The sequence below is a fragment of the Pelophylax lessonae genome (assembly GCF_965119305.1).
Source record: "Pelophylax lessonae genome assembly, chromosome: 4".
Classification (NCBI taxonomy): Eukaryota; Metazoa; Chordata; class Amphibia; order Anura; family Ranidae; genus Pelophylax; species Pelophylax lessonae.
In genome coordinates, this window is record NC_138771.1 from 645200977 (window position 1) to 645221474 (window position 20498).

At 41.5% G+C, this 20498-nt stretch overlaps 1 protein-coding gene across 1 annotated transcript; it reads right to left on the reverse strand.

The window, feature by feature from the left end:
* Window positions 1-19474: 19474 nt before the first annotated feature.
* LOC309553984 (olfactory receptor 5G25-like) lies at window positions 19475-20221 on the reverse strand (the record flags this gene model as incomplete). The annotated part of the gene is made up of 1 exon (XM_082255503.1): window positions 19475-20221. The coding sequence occupies one exon, from the start codon at window positions 20219-20221 to the stop codon at window positions 19475-19477; it is 747 nt and encodes a 248-aa protein (XP_082111629.1).
* Between the last annotated feature and the right edge of the window lie 277 nt (window positions 20222-20498).

Sequence of the window (20498 nt, forward strand, 5' to 3'; positions counted from 1 at the left end):
CACCCCAAAAAGATTGTGTTCACTGTACCCCCCCAAAGATTGTGTTCACTGCACCCCACAAAGATTCTGTTCACTGCACCCCACAAAGGATTTTGTTCACTGCACCCCAAAAAGATTGTGTTCACTGCACCCCAAAAAGGATTTTGATCACTGCACCCCAAAAAGGATGTTGTTCACTGCACCCCAAAAATGATTTTGTTCACTGCACCCCACAAAGATTGTGTTCACTGCACCCCAAAAAGATTGTGTTCACTGTACCCCCCAAAGATTGTGTTCACTGCACCCCACAAAGATTCTGTTCACTGTACCCCACAAAGATTGTGTTCACTGCACCCCAAAAAGATTGTGTTCACTGCACCCCAAAAAGGATGTTGTTCACTGCACCCCAAAAAGGATGTTGTTCACTCCACCCCAAAAAGATTGTGTTCACTGCACCCCACAAAGATTGTGTTCACTGCACCCCAAAAAGATTGTGTTCACTGCACCCCAAAAATGATTTTGTTCACTGCACCCCAAAAAGGATTTTGTTCACTGCACCCCAAAAAGGATGTTGTTCACTCCACCCCAAAAAGATTGTGTTCACTGCACCCCAAAAAGATTGTGTTCACTGCACCCCACAAAGGATTTTGTTCACTGCACCCCAAAAAGATTGTGTTCACTGCACCCCAAAAAGGATGTTGTTCACTGCACCCCAAAAAGGATTTTGTTCACTGCACCCCAAAAAGATTGTGTTCACTGCACCCCACAAAGGATTTTGTTCACTGCACCCCACAAATATTGTGTTCACTGCACACCAAAAAGGATTGTGTTCACTGCACCCCAAAAAGATTTTGTTCATTGCACCCCAAAAAGATTGTGTTCACTGCAGCCCAAAAAGATTGTGTTCACTGCAGCCCAAAAAGATTGTGTTCACTGCAGCTCACACACAGAAAAATGGATGTGGATCACTGACACCTGCCTATCTCCAATCCCACACCACACAGCAATATCGATTGTAGTTTGTAGAACACAGTTTCCCTAAAATTCAGCAGACTCTGTCCCTAACAGGATTGAGAAGAGATTGTAGATCAGGATTGAGTGCAGATTCACCCCACCCCCCACACAGCAATATCGATTGTAGTTTGTAGAAGACACTGACCCTATAATTCAGCAGACTCTATCCCTAAAATGCCTACAACTCGCCCTGCCTAAACACTCCGACCTGTCCCTCAATTCTATCCGGACACAAATGGTTTTTTCCTGCCTATCTTTCCCTAATCAGCAGCCAGCACATTGATGTGTGCTCTGTCCCTTAGCTAAGCAGCAGAATGACGCTGCTGCGGCGGCTGCCTCGAACTTATAAAGACTTGGTCACATGCTTCAGACGGCCAATCACAGCTACTAAGACATTTGCAGGCATGGCTGGGATGGCTTAAGGCACACCAGTTAAACGATTGTTGATTGGCTGTTGAAAGCCCGCCATGAAAAGAGCGCCAAAGCATGCAAAACCCGGAAATAAAACGACCGAACACAGATTTTTACCCGAACATACAGTAAAGTGTCCGTGTCCGTGTTCGGGTAAAAAAAAATCCAATTATTCGGTACGAACACGAATAATACAGTCCGTGTTCGCTCAACACTAGTGATGATATGTACAGATTTACTAACACATGTCAAAGTTGCAAAAAATGTTCAAGCATTACCACTTTAGTCACTAAGGGGTTAAAAAGAAACTTCAATTGCACATTATTAAATGTAAAATACTAATGTGCAATGTTTGTTTTTACGTGACAAGAATTTGGACATATTTTTAAAATGTTATTTTTTTTTATCCCTGAGCATAAATAAAGACAATAAATACCAAAAAAAAAGAAATTCCCCTAAAGGAAGGAAGAAAAGACAGCAGATAGTCGGGAAGTTAGATGACTGGGCATCGACAGGTAAAAGTATTTCAGATAGAAAATGTGAGGAATATTACACTGAACCAGAACAGCTCAAATTCCAATTTATTTAAGTTTCAAATGATTGTATAATAATTGTAAAATACCGGTTACATTGGGTGGTGGAGAGAGCCCCTGAAGCATATATAATGTTATACATCTACAGTTCTCCATCTGTATGGAAACACAAAACAGCAATTCTATGATGGATCTATGTTCTCATGTATCCCCAAACAAATGTTACATACTGCACCTCAATTCCGTGCACATTTTTAGAGATGAGGTCTGGATGTAATCGTTTACTTTGCAATTCCCCGACAAACAATGTCCGATCAGCCATCAAATATTTTAGTGGAAATAATATAGATTACAGTAAATTATTAGTCTCTGGTATTTACTGAGTGAATCTGAAAACCTTTTATACATTTTCTCTTCCTTGGTGGGCTGTTTTTTGCACGGCTAAATTAGCTGATAGCTAATAATCTTTTAGGAATTATTTTTAGATTTTATTTCTCCTGACACACACCCTTTATTATACTTAATTTGAAAACACTCCATGATTATTTTTATAGCTTTGATCCTCGCATCTATTTTCTACTATTGCTTCTGCACATTTTAAAGTAATTGTAAAGCCTGTTTTTAATAATAAACATGTTATACTTACCTCCGCTGTGCAGTTGGTTTTGCACAGAGTGGCCCAGATCCTCCTATTCTCGGGTCCCTCTTCGGTGCGTGCTGGCCCCTCCCTCCTGTTGAGTGCCCCCCACAGCAAGCAGCTTGCTATGGGGGCACCTGAGCTGAGCTGCAGCTCTGTGTGTCCATTCAGACACAGAGCTGCCAATCAGCTCTGCCCCCTCTCTCTCCTGATTGGCTAACTGACTTTGGTTGACAGTCGCTGGAGACAATTGAGCCACAGGTTTGTCCCAGCCAATCAGGAAGGAGAGTCCCGGGCAGCCGAGGGACTCATGGACATCGCTGGACAGAGAAGGACCTCAGGTAAGTATTAGGGGGTGCTGGGGAGCTGCTACACCCAGAAGGTTTTTTATCCTAATGCATCTCTTGTACCATCTCCTGTACTATGTCCGCAGCCTCTGACATCTCCTGTACCATTCCAGCAGCCCCTGCATCTCCTGTAAAATATCCACACAGCCTCTGACATCTCCTGTACTATGCCCACAGCCTCTGCATCTCCTGTACCATGCCCTCAGCCTCTGCATCTCCTGTACAATATCCACACAGCCTCTGACATCTCCTGTACCATGCCCACAGCCTCTGCATCTCCTATACAATATCCACACAGCCTCTGACATCTCCTGTACCATGCCCTCAGCCCCTGCATCTCCTGTACAATATCCACACAGCCTCTGACATCTCCTGTACCATGCCCACTGCCTCTGTATCTCCTGTACCATTCCCTCAGCCTCTGCATCTCCTGGACCATTCCCTCAGCCTCTGCATCTCCTGGACCATGCCTGAACAGCCTCTGTATCTCCTGTACCATGCACGCACAGCCTCTGACATCTTCTGTACCATGGCCGCAGCCTCTGCATCTACTTTACCATGCCTGCACAGCCTCTGACATCTCCTGTACCATGCCTGCAGCCTCAGAATCTCCTGTACCATGCCCTCAGCCCCTGCATCTCCTGTACAATATCCACACAGCCTCTGACATCTCCTGTACCATGCCCACAGCCTCTGCATCTCCTGTACCATGCCCTCAGCCTCTGCATCTCCTGGACCATTCCCTCAGCCTCTGCATCTCCTGGACCATGCCTGAACAGCCTCTGTATCTCCTGTAACATGCACGCACAGCCTCTGACATCTTCTGTACCATGGCCGCAGCCTCTGCATCTACTTTACCATGCCTGCACAGCCTCTGACATCTCCTGTACCATGCCTGCAGCCTCAGAATCTCCTGTAGCATGCCTGTACATCCTATGACATCTGTACCTTGATTTCAGCATTTGCATCTCTCCTGTACCATGCACAGAGCCTTTGTATCTCCTGTACCTTGTCCACACAGCCTATGACATCTCTTGTTCCATGCCCACAGCCTCTGTGTCTCCTGTACCATGTTGACAGCCTCTGCATCTCCTGTATCATGTCTGCAACCCCTGCATCTCCTGTACCATGCCCGCAGCCTCTGACATCTCCTGTACCATAACACAAAATGAGGTTGAAGGATTGTAAGAGGTGCATGAAAGTCAGCCAGCCCCCAGTTTGATGTACTCACCTTCCAGTCTGTCACCAACCAAATAAGACCTGTCTCTTGGTACAAAGAACAGGGGTTTAGTTGACACACATTTGCAAACGCATGTGAAAGCTGCAGAGCCACGTCACGGCACCCTGTTTAAATCTGCAGTCCTACACTCTTAATTTAGTGTCCTCACACTGGAGGCACATGGCCGCTAATGGGTGGATGGGGAACAGGTGAGAGGGAGACAGCCCAACCTCCCCCAACCCATCCCCATGCACGACTGGCTGTTGTCTCAAAAAGTTCAAATAATTAGGTTATAATATAACCATGGTGCAAACTGGAGAAGACCAGCTGAAAAGCATTACACCTCCATCCCCTTGGTGGATGCAGTATATAGATAGGAAGGGATTTTATATATGGGGCATGGCCTGTAAAGCACACTGCCTTTGAAATCCCTTATTTCCTTTGGGACTTTATATGAGACAAGCAGGTCATGCTATTGGTCTCCATCCCTGTATACGGAAAACACTAGGGTCAAATCAAAACTGCATCCACCAAAAACGCACGAAAATCGCACGGTGGGACTTTAGATGAGGCACCAAGCTGTAAGCAAGGCGTCTCCATCCCTGCACCTCTTACAATCCTTCAACCTCATTTTGTGTTTTGTTATAGGGATGGAGACGCCGGGCAACACCAGCTTGGGTCTCATCTAAAGTCCCACCTAGTCCAATATGTTTAAAGCAACCAGGGATGGAGACGCCTTGCTTACAGCTTGGTGCCTCATCTAAAGTCCCACCGTGCGATTTTCGTGCGTTTTTGGTGGATGCAGTTTTGATTTGACCCTAGTGTTTTCCGTATACAGGGATGGAGACCAATAGCATGACCTGCTTGTCTCATATAAAGTCCCAAAGGAAATAAGGGATTTCAAAGGCAGTGTGCTTTACAGGCCATGCCCCATATATAAAATCCCTTCCTATCTATATACTGCATCCACCAAGGGGATGGAGGTGTAATGCTTTTCAGCTGGTCTTCTCCAGTTTGCACCATGGTTATATTATAACCTAATTATTTGAACTTTTTGAGACAACAGCCAGTCGTGCATGGGGATGGGTTGGGGGAGGTTGGGCTGTCTCCCTCTCACCTGTTCCCCATCCACCCATTAGCGGCCATGTGCCTCCAGTGTGAGGACACTAAATTAATAGTGTAGGACTGCAGATTTAAACAGGGTGCCGTGACGTGGCTCTGCAGCTTTCACATGCGTTTGCAAATGTGTGTCAACTAAACCCCTGTTCTTTGTACCAAGAGACAGGTCTTATTTGGTTGGTGACAGACTGGAAGGTGAGTACATCAAACTGGGGGCTGGCTGACTTTCATGCACCTCTTACAATCCTTCAACCTCATTTTGTGTTTTGTTATAGGGATGGAGACGCCGGGCAACACCAGCTTGGGTCTCATCTAAAGTCCCACCTAGTCCAATATGTTTAAATCTCCTGTACCATGCCCGCTGCCTCTGACATCTCCTGTACCATGTCTGCAACCACTGCATCTCCTGTACCATGCCCGCAGCCTCTGACGTCTCCTGTACCATGTCCACAGCCTCTGACATCTCCTCCTGTACCATGCTTGCAACCACTGCATCTTTTGTACCATGTCTGCAGCCTTTAAATTGCATGGTTTTCCCTTTTATGAACAAGAAAATAATGATGTAATGCGGTTGGGCTGGTATAATAATGCTATGGGCCTGGTATGAAATTTATTTCCAGTGCTGAATGTTATTCCCAGTCCAGCCCTGGGTCCAGGTATCGCCCCATGCTATTAATAGTGACACTGACCATAGCCAAATGCAAAACTACTAAAAAACAGTCAGAAAAATTGAGTAGGGAAAATAAATTTCAGTGGCCTCCACCTGTAAAACCATTCCCGTTTTGGGGTTTGTCTCATTGTTGTCCATCCAGTGCACCTGACTAGCAACCCCTCTACTACTTAACTGACCAGATCAATATCCCAGGAGTTTATTTGACTTGATGCTATATTCTGATTTAAAAGTGTTCCTTTAATATTTTTGAGCAGTATATATATATATATATATATATATATATATATATATATATATATATATATATATATATATATATATATATATATATATATATGTGTGTGTGTGTATATGTGTGTATATATATATATATATATATATATATATATATATATATATATATATATATATATATATATATATATATGTGTATATTCACAAACAGAGTAAGAAAGAAACAGCAATTCCTTATCCCACCCACTCAGCGCTTATGTTTTATACAATGCTCAAAGGATTAAACATTCAACACCTGGCACTAGCAGCGCTAAACACAGCCTCTTTATCAAAGGCTACGAATATATGGCTATTAATATATTAGGCACAATATATTAAGTGAGTGGATTCTAAAGGACAAAATGTTCATTAAAGTCCATAAAGTTCTCAGGGTGGAGTCATGCAGAAACCAGGGTACATGGGAAACTTGATGTATGCAGTAGAAACAAGACGTATACTAAAGGGTCTTCTTTACTGATCACACAGCAACCACCAAGATCCTTCACCACACCGCTGTGCTCCCCCCCTTAGAGTGAACACGTACCCTTAACGCTTGGGTATAGCGCTTTATTCAATCAGTGATCCTCCACTCTCTGATGGCGATCCCCTTAGGACTCAACTCCAGCTGGTAGAATAATGAACAGCACCTCCTCCTCTCCTCTCACATAAAAAGAGAACGATAGGGACCCATAGCGTAATATGTACACACAAAACTTTATTGATAATAATAAAATCACACTCACATGGGATAAGATGTAGTTAGGCAGAAAACATATCCAAGGACAATATCCCGGTCCTCCAGCTGCTAACGTTGTTCCCACTGAGCCGCACGGTACGGGTGATCCAGCCACCTACTCGCGATATTGCCCGGACCCAAAATGGCGTTATCAAGGGAACTCCTGGGATGTCCTCGGTATCAACAGAATGGCCGCGTGCTCACGCTCTGACGCGTTTCGTCGGCACGGACTTCTACTGAGGGCGTCAGTAGGAGTCCGTGCCGACGAAACGCAGCCATTCTGTTGATACCTAGGACATCCCAGGAGTTCCCTTTATAAAACCACAATAAAAAGATTTTCAGAAACAGTAACACGATATATGAAAAACAGCACCAAAAAAAATGTAATTTTGATGTATTTTAGATTCTGAAAACCTGTTAGTACAACATAGGTTACGTTATTGTGATAGACCACCTGGTAAAAGAATAAACAATACATAATATTTTAAAGCAGAGCTCCACCCAAAAGTGGAACTCAGCTTATATTCTCCCCCCCCCATTTGGCAACTTTCAGGGGGGAGGGGGGAATGGGTACCTGTTTTTGACCCTTCCCCACTTCTGGGAGGCACTGTCCCTCAAAAGTTCGGCCCCCTTCTTTGTCCTCCACCGCCGGGCCAATTACAAAGCTCAGGGCACTTTGCGCATGTGCAGGAGGGAACCAGCGGAAAAAAACGAAAAGGCTTCCCTGCCGGGTTCCCTTACCCTGGATGGCGGTGGCAGCACCCGAGAGCCGATATGTAAATCGGCTTTGGGTGCCGACATTGCGGGCTCCCTGGACAGGTAAGTTCTAGGGATGATCGAACGGTTCGGGTCCACCATCGGTTCGGCCCGAACATTGGGTGTTCGAGGTTCGGCCGAATTTAGAACTTTTTGCCCAAAAAGTTCGGAATTCGGCAACCAGAACCGCCCAAAATGCAATGCTTCAGGAAATGGGCTTTAAAAGCCCGTGATTGGACCAGAACCATTAGCAAAAGCCAATTGAGGGGGCAGGAGAATGTTAGGAATGTGATTGGAGTGACTAGGGGGTCCCTAGACCAATCATTAGTGAATACGCCCCCCAGTATATAAGATCGCCCCCGCCATATTCCTAGCATTGTTATACTGGACATGGAAGAGAGTGGAAGCATTTCTGTTAATTTTACTTTAAAAGTGTCATTTAGCATTTATTAGTGTGAGGAAAGGGATATCTAGTGTAGTTAGAGTGCTCCTTTACACTTTAGTTAGCTTCAAAAATTTAGTTTCTGTAGGGAAAGTGTTAAGTGTCAGGGGACCGTAGTGTAGTGTAGGGTTAACTGGCAGTGACTGCTATGGCAGGGTGACAAAACCCTTCCATAGCAGGGTGACCACTATAGAGAAATGATAATTTCTCTGAATAGCTTCGGAACTGGAATATGGCTTCTCACCAGCCAAGCATTTTTTATGCTGCAGGGGCTGCCACTGCCAGTGCTTTTTTGAGGACATGTTTGATGTCAGACATGACATCTGAACATGTGTATAGGGGGTATATATAGACATATATGTCTGAATATATACCCCTAGACATATATAGGTGTGATAGTAGCAGAAATAAATGCTTGCGCTAATGAAATAATTTACAGTAATATATTTCTGCTACTATCACACCTATATATGTCTAGGGGTATATATTCAGACATATATGTGTATATATACCCCCTATACACATGTTCAGATGTTTTGCCTGCCTCAAAAGAACCCAAAGAAATGCCAAAAAAACGCTAGCGTCAAAAAAAAAAAATGCCCAGGTGTGTTTTTGCTGACATTTTTTGGGGGGTTTTGGAGGCAGGCAAAACATCTGAACTTGTGCACAGTACCACTATACACAAGTTCAGATGTTTTTCCTGACTGCAAAGATCCCAAAAAAATGCCTTCTATTAAACCGGCAAGGTGTTACAGGAGCGGAGCCAACCCCCTGTCAGAAAGTTTTCTAATACAAACAATCCTTTTTTTTCTGGTTCTGGACATGCTACAGAGCTGAAACTTCACAGGTACACCTTTTAGACCCCCCAGACACAAAATCACACAAAAAAAGTTCTTAAAAATGGTCATTTTTGATAAAAAAAAGCCAATTATTGAAAAATTAAAAAAAAAAAAAAAAAGAGATTTTTTGATTTTTACTTTGGATTTCAGATCTGGGGGGTCTAAAAAGTGTGCCTGTGAAGTTTCAGCTCTGTAGCATGTCCAGAACCAGAAAAAAAAGATCGTTTGTATTAGAACACTTTCTGACAGGGGGTTGGCTTCGCTGCTGTAACACCTTGCCGGTTTAAAAGAAGGCATTTTTTTGGGATCTATACAGTCAGGAAAAACATCTGAACTTGTGTATAGTGGTACTGTGCACAAGTTCTGATGTTTTGCCTGCCTCCAAAAACCCCCAAAAAATGCTAGCAAAAACACACCTGGGCATTTTTTTTTTTTTGACGCTAGCGTTTTTTTGGCATTTTTTGGGGTTCTTTTGAGGCAGGCAAAACATCTGAACTTGTGTATAGTGGTATATATACACACATACATATATTTATATACACACCTAGACATATATAGGTGTGATAGTAGCAGAAATATATTACTGTAAATGATTTCATTAGCACAAGCATATATTTCTGCTACTATCACACCTGTCTGGGGCATGACCCAGAACCCTGGGCACTTTTTAGGGGCATTTATTGTCTTTTAGGGCTTAAAAATTGTGTTTTTTGATTACCGAAGTTCGGGTCCCATCGATTTCAATGGGGTTCTGAAATCCGGGCCGAACTTTCGGGAAGTTCGGATGTTCTGGCCGAACCAAACTTTTCCAAAGTTCGATCATCCTTAGTAAGTTCTACTATTTAAAAGTCAGCAGCTACAGTATTTGTAGCTGCTGACTTTTAATTTTTTCGGGGGGGGGGGGGGGGGGCGGAACTCCGCTTTAAGTTGTAACTCAAAGAAAATCCACTGTGCTCAATTCTGGTGGATGGCAAAACAAAAACAACATTTAGTCTGACATTTATCCATTCGGTTTTGCTCAGGTCCTTTTCAATCTGTTGCTATCCAGCTGAGTTTTATCCTTTCTACGTAATTCTGTGCTATCAGCAAAACATGGTCACACAGCTTTCAGTTAATTAACACAAATATGAAAACAACCAGGCCCTATATTATTTGTTGTTGTACACCCCTCAACAATATTGTCTTGCATTCCCATTGATCACCTAATAAGAAGATGTAAAGTTATTAAAACTTTAGATTGAAACAACAAATTCCTCCATGGTAGTCACTCAGCCTCACACATATAAAGTGGTCTTGGTCTAGTGAAATCAGGAAAAACCAGAAACACTTCCCCTTCCATTTCATTATCCAAGATTTTATTTTGTGAAGATACTCTTTTAAAGTGTCACTATGTAATTGAGTTTTAGGAATGCTCCGTAAATATCAGCAAATGTGATGAAATTATCATTTTTTTTTATTCTCCAGTTAATAATTGCAAAGATTAAAAACAAACAAGCCTAATAATATTCATTGTGGAGTATATTTCCACCATACTGTCTAGCACAATGTTTCTCAACCTTTCATCAGTCAAGGCACCCTTTAAAATGATGGACAGCCTTGAGGCAACCCATTCTAAAATGTAAAATAACTATTCTAATAGCTTTACACAATGCAACATCATCTACATGTAGGACACCCAGTGTTAGAAATCATTTATTCTTCCAAAGAAAATATCCTTTTGCACACTGGTATTGACTAGTACTCCAATGTTTCTCTTCTCCCTCAATTTCTCTCCATCAGTCAGCTAATACCAGTGCTGATGGAGAGTGGTACGGAGAGTGGTACAGGAGGGTCCAACAAGGATGCTATGGAGGCAACAGACATCCTCCTCATTAACTGATTACATCATTGTTTGTTAGGATGCCAGTGTCTAGAAGGTCATAATGGTGCATAATGAAAACTCATGGCTTTGTGTAACTTAAGAATACTTGATCCACCTGCTTGCTTGTATACAATTTTTGATCAATTTTTAGGCAATTTGCCAAGGCATCCCTGGAGAAACCTCAAGGCAATGTCAGAACTATTGGGACTAAAAGGATTCATATGAGGCCCATACATATTATTTTACATATTGTTATATGGGCATCCTGGCAGCCATCTTTGTCATGAGGTGAATGTAAGTTCATTATCCCCGGATGAAGACTTTTACAGAAAATTTTAGAGGCTTAGCAATGTAGCACTGCCCCCTAGAGAGCTGCTGAGATATACACTTCCTGGATTCCCCTGGGTTACCCTTAGCAACTGATAGCAGACAAATGGCATTGAAAGTCCTTGGCTCAGTCAATAATCAATCCAGGGGATGGTGGTTTTTGTGTTTTTATTATTATCAATCTTTGGGACAACTAGCTGTAGTGTGCGGCAAGGCCGCTGCTTCACCTTGCCACTGAAGTGAAGATAGTTTGAAAGGTTCCTGCTTTAGTTACTCTCTTCAGGGTTCTGAAACTGGCACCCCCTTTACTCTCAATACTGGTTTTCTGACACCTGTCCGTTGACCCTAGCTTCTGGAGTGGTCCCCTTCCTGCCAGACCCCTGGGCAAGTTCCTCTGTACTCACGGACACTGTTTTTCCAGAGTCACCGTTGACTCCAAACTCCACTTGTCAGCATGCACTGGACCTCTGCGTTCAGCAATACCTCCAGGTTCACCAGGCCAACTGCCTGTGACCACCTTTCCCAGCTGCAGAAGGAGAAACAGCCATACTCTCCTTCTGGGACTTGGCTTCCCGGCCCAAAGACTCCTGCCACATGTGCTCCTGGCTTTTATAACATATCCCAGGATGCACCACTGCTTGTGCCAACCCACTGGGACAGCCACAAAAGCCTGTGTGTCACTGGCTGGGTTTCCTCCACTGTCCAACATGTTCCCCTATTAGACACAGTGGGGACACATGGACACATGCAACAGGCCTGACTAGAAATCCTGCTCCCCTGATAGGCAGAACGAGCAACTAGGTTTTACCTGCCACTCTCCTGATAATCAGGCAGAGCAAATTACACTCCCTACCTAGCACCTATCTAGGAGGGTGCTACAGGAAAGACCTTCTCAGGCCAATAAATTAAAGGGGCCCAGACAACACACCAAGGTAAGAACTAGCCATGGTGCCAGGCTGGGTTATAATGAGAGTGATGCATTTCTTGTCTTAATTTCAACAATGGACAAGAGATCAGGATGTTTCATTTCTTTATAAGGGCTCATTTAAATCTGCTTGTGGAAACATTATTATTATTTGTAGTAATTGTATTAGCAACAATATTATTGTATCATTGTATTATATGAAGCATATACATAGGCCTACTTGATTGAAAAAGTTCAAGGAATGTTGTATATGCATTTACTTTTAAAATATTCAACCAATAGTATTATTATTATTATTATTATTATTATTATTATTATTATTATTATTATATATTATTATTAATATTATATAGAATGGGGTGATATGTATATCATTTTCTTTTTGTGCATAAAGAACTAAGTGGTATATGGATTTTACTTTAAGTTACTTCACTTTCAAGGAATGTTAATTGCTGTGGTTTCAGACCCCGTTCAGGCAATATATATATTTTGTGGTAGCCGGTAATCTTGACAGAAGTGACATGGGGGCAAACATCCATAAGATTTAAGTTTTTCTCCAAGGCTTAAGTCAGAAGGTTATCTTTGAGAAAATAGTTGAGATAAACTAAATTTACCAAACTTTTATACAGGCAAACGGTGCCCCTTTTTATGATAACGAGATGGGGTATTTAGTAAGATGATGCCCCACCTGAAGTGTTTTCAGGTGGAAAACAAAATCCACGCCTACATTCCCATAGAATAAAAGTTTAATGTCAATTAGGAAGAGAGAATTGGAAAGATCAAGGAGGAGGAAGGAAGTAGATATACTCTGAGAATGTTCTGACACTGATGGGAGACATTTGAAGCTGATGGCAGGCTATTCAAACGGGACATCTCAGACAACAGATATGGGAGTTTTTGGTAAAGTATGAATTTCTATTTTTCTATAGGTAATTTGCTTGCCATATACATCTGACTGAACCATTAGCATCAAGATTTGAATTTAGATCATTCTAACTGCGGTATAACCAGTCTATTTTCCAATCTTGGGAGATTATACACATATGTATAAATCCCCTTGAGGCTGATTTCAGTTAATAGTAAATGGTGCAGTTGTGATGCAATCTTAAAATAAATTAACTTTGTGGAAATTATCTTTATCCCAAAAACAGTCTTGACTTCTAGCAAATCTGGGTGCATGGTGTAATAATCTTTGTCCATGTATTTTTAAACATTGAGTTGTGAACATCTGTTGGCTGAGAGAGGTCATGTGTCAAATCTGTCAAATTTCGTTTCCATGTTTTTGTGAGCTCATGAGAAGCTATTAATTACTTCACAACTTGTTCCCCTATGGGGTGCCTGGGGATGGGAAAAGGTACGGCCCACCGTTCAATTAGCCCTCGTAATTGATTGTACTAGTTTTTGCCAACCTCTACCTATTGTTTCTGTTTTATCTCTTGTATTCATTCACACAAACCTGTATTATGTACGGCATGGTGTGATAATTATTGTTTATCTTCCTTCTGATGTTACTACCTGAAAAATCCAATAAAAATTTTGAACAAGAGAAGCTATAAATTACATTCTAAAGTTATGGGTTTTGGTTACATTGATGTTCTGTAATAATATCCTTTGACCGTATTTCTCACATTACCTGTGTGATACAAATTATTGATTTTTGTTCCACATTTTGTGTTTTTTACCAGTTATATTTTGACATTATTCTGCCTTGATTTTATTTAATAAATATATATATTTTTGCACAAAATTGTATTCCTCTTGTCTTCATGCTAGCGCCAATAAACGATCTAGGGTTTTATGGAAATAAGTTAAGAAACTCCTTAAATATAGGTCCTTGCTTATTTGCATAAATAGACACTGTTTATCAGAGCAGTATAAACATTCTGACAGCACCCCAGGGAACCTTGGTTGAAAAAGGTTGGTCTAGTATATGGGAACAGGAAGTAAAATGTTTAAAAACTATTTGGCTTTGTGTTGTATTATTTAATGTCTTTATTGTTATTCTCAAAATCTTAGGAGTTTGATTTCTTTTTTCCTAGATTTCATGTTCTTGTAAACATTTTGCATTCAATGTTGACCTCCAGGCAGCTATAAATGGCAAGAATAATGCAGCTCCCTAATTACCGTATTTATTGGCGTATAACACGTGCCGGCGTATAACACGCACCTCAATATTTGGAGAGAAATTTCAGGAAAAAAGCTTAAATTTAAAATAAACAGCTTTGAACTTAGAACATTTTTTTTAAATCAGATGACATCTCACCAGTGCCCATGAATGCAGCCGCATCAGCAGTGTCCAGCAATGCATCCTCATCAGCAGTGTCCATATATGCAGCCTCATCAGCAGTGTCCAGCAATGCATCCTCATCAGCAGTGTCCATATATGCAGCCTCATCAGCAGTGTCCATATATGCAGCCTCATCAGCAATGTCCAGCAATGCAGCCTCATCAGCAGTGTCCATATATGCAGCCTCATCAGCAGTGTCCAGCAATGCATCCTCATCAGCAGTGTCCATATATACAGCCTCATCAGCAGTGTCCATATATGCAGCCTCATCAGCAGTGTCCATATATGCAGCCTCATCAGCAGTGTCCATATATGCAGCCTCATTAGCAGTGTCCATATATGCAGCCTCATTAGCAGTGTCCATATATGCAGCCTCATCAGCAGTGTCAATATATGCAGCCTCGCAAGCGCAGTGTCCATATATGCAGCCTCATCAGCAGTGTCAATATATGAAGCCTCGCAAGCGCAGTGTCCATTTATGCAGCCTCGCAAGCGCCATTAGAACTATCCAAATCTGTTTTAAAAAAGGCCGGGAAGCAGCGCCGAGAGCAGAAGGGGGCGGGCCAGGCCGAGGAGAAGGGAGAACGAGCGAGTGCAGTCATCGGAAGTCCCGCCTTCTCTGCCGAGACGTGTGACGTCTGTCATAGGCGGGACTTCCAATGACTGCACTCGCTCGTTCTCCCTTCTCCTCGGCCCGGCCCGCCCCCTTCTGCTCTTATGACAGCTCATCCTTCCTTCTCCTCGGCCCGGCCCGCCCCTTCTGCTCTCGGCGATGCTTCGAGGGCCTTTTTTTTTTATATCGGCGTATAACACGCACTGTTGCTTTTTCCTCCATTTTTAGGAGGAAAAAGTGCGTGTTATATGCCGATAAATACGGTACTTACATATATCTAAATGGATTTTATTTTAAATGCAAGCAGTGTAAGTACCTATATTTAATTGTATTTTTGCCTCTTTCAGTCTCTGTACAGCAGAACTCAAATAAGTGAGGAAGAAGCAACACAAGTATCAGGAAATAAACATCTAAAAAAGTGGAGCACAAATAAACTGATACTGTGTCTTTAAATCATACAAAATAAATCAATAAATGGCAACTCAATAATAGTGCTAAAAAATGATGAATGCACAATAAACATTGTCCATAGAAAGTCCAAAGACACAAAATGTGGAATATATACTGAACAAAATTATAAACACAACACTTGTTTTTGCCCCCATTTTTCATGAGTTGAACTCAAAAATCTAAGAAAACCGGGATTCATCCGTGAAGAGAACATCTCTCCAAAGTGCCAGACGCCATCGAATGTGAGCATTTTTCACTCAAGTCAGTTACGACGATTAACTGAAGTCAGATGAAGACCCCGATGAGGATGACGAGCATGCAGATGAGCTTCCCTGAGACGGTTTCTGACAGTTTGTGCAGAAATTCTTTGGTTATGCAAACCGATTGTTGCAGCAGCTGTCCGGGTGGCTTATGGTAGAGAAATTAGCTCTCAATTTGTGGGCAACAGCTCTGGTGGACATTCCTGCAGTCAGCATGCCAATTGTACGCGTCCTCAAAACTTGTGACATCTGTGGCATTGCGCTGTGTGACAAAACTGCACATTTTAGAGTGGCCTTTTATTGTGGCCAACCTAAGGCACACCTGTGCAATAATCATGCTGTCTAATCAGCATCTTGTTATGCCACACATGTGAGGTGGATGGATTAGCTCGGCAAAGGAGAAGTGATCACTAACACAGATTTAGACAGATTTGTGAACAATATTTGAGAGAAATCTGCGCTTTGTGTACATAGAAAAAGTCTTAGATCTTTGAGTTCAGCTCATGAAAAATGGGGGCAAAAACAAAAGTGTTGCATTTTTTAAAATTTTGTTCAGTATAATAGTGTGCACCTTCAAGGAAAATACAATGGATAGATATATAAAAGGTTCCAAATAAATCTGTGTTAGGTTTGGAAAGGAATCCAGGGATAGCCGATGTGACACCAAAGATACCCTCACCAGAGACTTACCGGAATGCTGGTGATCCTGCTACCCAGGGTGGTCAAAATGCACTTGGTTAACCACTTGCCGACCGCTCACATTGATCATACTGCGGCAAAGTGGCTCGTTATCGTCCAGCGACGTAGACCTACGTCGCTGGACTCCTCCCCTTGTGGCTTGAGGCTCGCTCTCGCTGTATTCAGTCAGGGCCAGGGAAGGAGCGGCGGTGATCACTGCCGCTCTTCTCCGATCTTCGGGGATCGAGTGTGGAGATCCGCCCGCTTGCGTAAACAAAGCGGGCGGATGTCCTAAGTAACAGGCAGGGACAGATTGCAGGATTCAGCATAGCTGAACCCTGCGATCTGTGTCTGTGTCACACAGTCCCCTCCCCCCACACACGTCAGTAAGCACCAGGCATACATTAACCCCTTGATCACCCATAAAAGTTAACCCCTTCCATGCCAGTGTCATTTTTACAGTAACAGTGCATATTTATAGCACTGATTACTGTAGTAATGTCACTGGTACCCCCAAAAGTGTCAAAAATGTCAGTCAAGGGTCCGATCTGTGTGCCGCAATGTCGCAATCCCGCAAAAAAATCGCAGACCGCCGCCATTACTAATTTTAAAAAAAAACAATAAAAATGACATACATTTCCCGTAGTTAGTAGCTGCGATAACTTTTGCGTAAACCAATCAAAATACCCTTATTGCGATTTTTTCTACCAAAAATATGTAGAAGAAAACAAATTGGCCTAAAAAATTTTGATTTTTACATTTTTTTCTTTGGGGGGGGGGATTTCATATAAAAACATTTAAAAAATATGGATATTTTTTCAAAATTGTCACTCTTTTTTTGTTTATAGCAAAAAAACTAAAAATCACACAGGTGATCAAATACCACCAAAAGAAAGCTCTATTTGTGGGGAAAAAAATGACTCATTCATTTGGGTACAGTGTCGCACGACTGCGCAATTGTCCGTTACAATAACGCAGTGCCGAATCGCAAAATATGGCCTGGTCAGGAATGGGGTAAAATCTTCCGGTCTTAAAGCGGTTAAAAATACACTCATTGAGAATTTTTTTGTCAAAGACATGTAGCTAAATACATTTTGGCCTAAATATATGACAAAAATTGAATATATTGGATATTTTTTAACTTTCAAAGTAGAAATATATTGATATTTTTTCAAAACTGTCGCATTTTTTTATTAATGTTGCAAAAAACGAAAAGCGCAGAGGTGATCAAATACCACCAAAAGAAAGCTCTGTTTGTGGGGAAAAAAGGACGTAAATTTTGTTTGGGTACAGCGTTGCATGACCGCGTAATTGTCAGTTAAAGTTGCACAGTGCCGAATCGCAAAAAGTGGCCTGGATGTAAAGCAGGAAAATCCTCCGGTGGTAAAGTGGTTAAACAGTAGAGATATACTCCATAGCAGGGAAATGGGACATGAGGTTTAAGGGAAGCCCTTTCATCAACTCACCCTCAACCAGGTATGTGACATCAGGGAATCAGTCAGGAATATTGCTAGGAGCATGCTAATAGCAGAAGAGAAGAATGACATAGAGATAAGTGCTTCAGTCTGCTGCTTATAGTCATTTCTTCCTTCCAATTTTTATTACAATCCTTGTAATTCCTTAATGTTGTTTTTGGTATCATCAGCCAGGATTTATTTAAAACTATAATCCGGTCATACATTCTTGCTGGTCCTCAAGCCCTGCTCGACAGCGACATTCAGCTGGTGGAGGCTGTATGCCGTTTTTTGCAACTTTTTCGTTGTAAAATCAACACCACATCCCAGAGAAACTTTTTTAGAAGCGACAATAGGACTTTAAGAGATGTTGAGACCTTCATTCAGAATGATTCACCAAGACATTTTTATAATAAAAACTTTTTTATTACAGTATCAATTCATTAAAATGATTTGTACAGGATAATTATTCACTAAAAACATACGCAAATTTGGGCACATCCTGTTTATAATTGCAACCCCAAAATGGAAGTACTTCCTTAAACATTGACATATACAAGATTTATTTAAATTATACTATCACATACACTATATTACAAAAAGTATTGGGACGCCGGCCTTTACATGCAAATGAACTTTAATAGCATCCCAGTCTTGGTCCGTAGGGTTCAATATTGAGTTGTCCCACCCTTTGCAACAGCTTTAGCTCATCTAGGAAGGTTGTCCACAAGGTTTAGGAGTGTGTCTATGGGAATGTTTAACTATTGTTCAAGAATCGCATTTGTGAGGTCAAGCACTGATGTTGGAGAAAAGGCCTGGCTCACTATCTGTGCTCCAATTCATCCCAAAGGTGTTTTATTGGGTTGAGGTCAGGACTCTGTGCAGGCCAGTTAAGTTCCTCCATCCTAAACTCACTCATTCAAGTCTTTATGGACCTTGCTTTGTGCACAGGTGCGCAGTCATGTTGGAACAGGAAGGGGCCATCCCCAAACTGTTCCCATAAGGTTGGGAACATGAAATTGTCCAAAATGTCTTGGTTTGCTGATGAGTTCTCTTCACTGGAACTAAGGGGCCAAGCCCAACCCCTGAAAATTAACCCCACACCATAATCTCCCCTCCACCAAATGATTGGGACCAGTGCACAAAGCAAAGTCCATAAAGACATGGATGAGCAAGTTTGTGGTGGAGGAACATGGCTGGCCTGCACAGAGTCCTGACCTCAACCCGATAGAACACCTTTGGGATGAATCAGTGTGGAGACTGCGGGCCAGGCCTTCCCATCCAAATCAATGCCTGACGTCACAAATGCGCTTCTGGAAAAATGGTCAAACATTCCCATAGAAACACTCCTAAACCTTGTGGACAACCTTCCCAGAAGAGTTGAAGCTGGTATAGCTGCAAAGGGTGGGCCAACTCAATATTGAACCCTACAGACTAAGACTGGGATGCCATTAAAGTTCATGTACGTGTAAAGGGCAGGTGTTCGAATACTTTCGGTAAAATAGTGTGTATGTATATATATACATACTGTATATGTGTGTGTATATATATATATATATATATATATATATACTGTATATATCTGGGAAGAATTGTTTTAAGATTTATTTTTCTATCAGATTTGAATTTTTTTTTTCTAAATTATGATTTTATTTTATCAATAGCCTTTTTAAAGTCCTTGTTCCTGAATGTGTATATGATCGGATTAAGCAATGGCGTCATCACAGTGTAAAAGAGAGAGAGGACCTTGTTCAGAATATCTAGTTGTCCTTTTGTTGGAATCAAATACACAGCGATTAGCGTCCCATAAAAAATGCACACTGCGGTCAAGTGGGAGCTGCAGGTGGTGAAGGATTTTTTTCTTCCTGTAATTGATTTAATTTTGAGGATGGTTATAACAATATAGATATATGATATAACAATTAGTATAAAAGGTGCTACAGCACAGATAAAACCTACTACATAGATCTGATTATGGATCCATGAAGTGTCAGAGCAGGAAAGCTCAAGTATGGGTTCAAAGTCACAGAAGAAGTGATGGATGATGTTTGGTCCACAGTAATATAAACTACACAAAGAAATGGAATCAACCAATGTCATTGTAAAACCCAGTAACCAAATGGCAATCACTGATTTAATGCAAATTGATTGGTTCATTAAAGAGTTGTAATGCAGGGGCTTACAGATGGCCAAATACCGGTCATAGGACATCACAGTCAGTAGAAAACACTCTGAGGCCTCAGCATATATAAATAAAAAGAACTGCATGATACATCCAGCAAGAGACATGGTACATCCATCATGTAAGATGATATCAAGGAGATTGGGAAGAATATCTGTAGATATAATTATATCAAACAATGATAGTTGGGTAATGAAGAGGTACATGGGAGACTGAAGTGTTTTACTCAGATGAAATAAAACCACAATAAAAAGATTTCCAGAAATAGTAACACAATATATGAAAAAAAGCACCAAGAAAAACATAATTTTTATGCTTTTCATATTTGGAAAACCTGTTAGTACAATATAGGTTATGTTATTGTGATAGCCTACCTAGTAAGAGAACATAAAAATACGTAATAATTTAGGTTCTAGCAGATGAAAATCCACTATGTTCAACTCCTCACAATTATGGTTGATGGCAAAAAAAAAGCAGCATTTA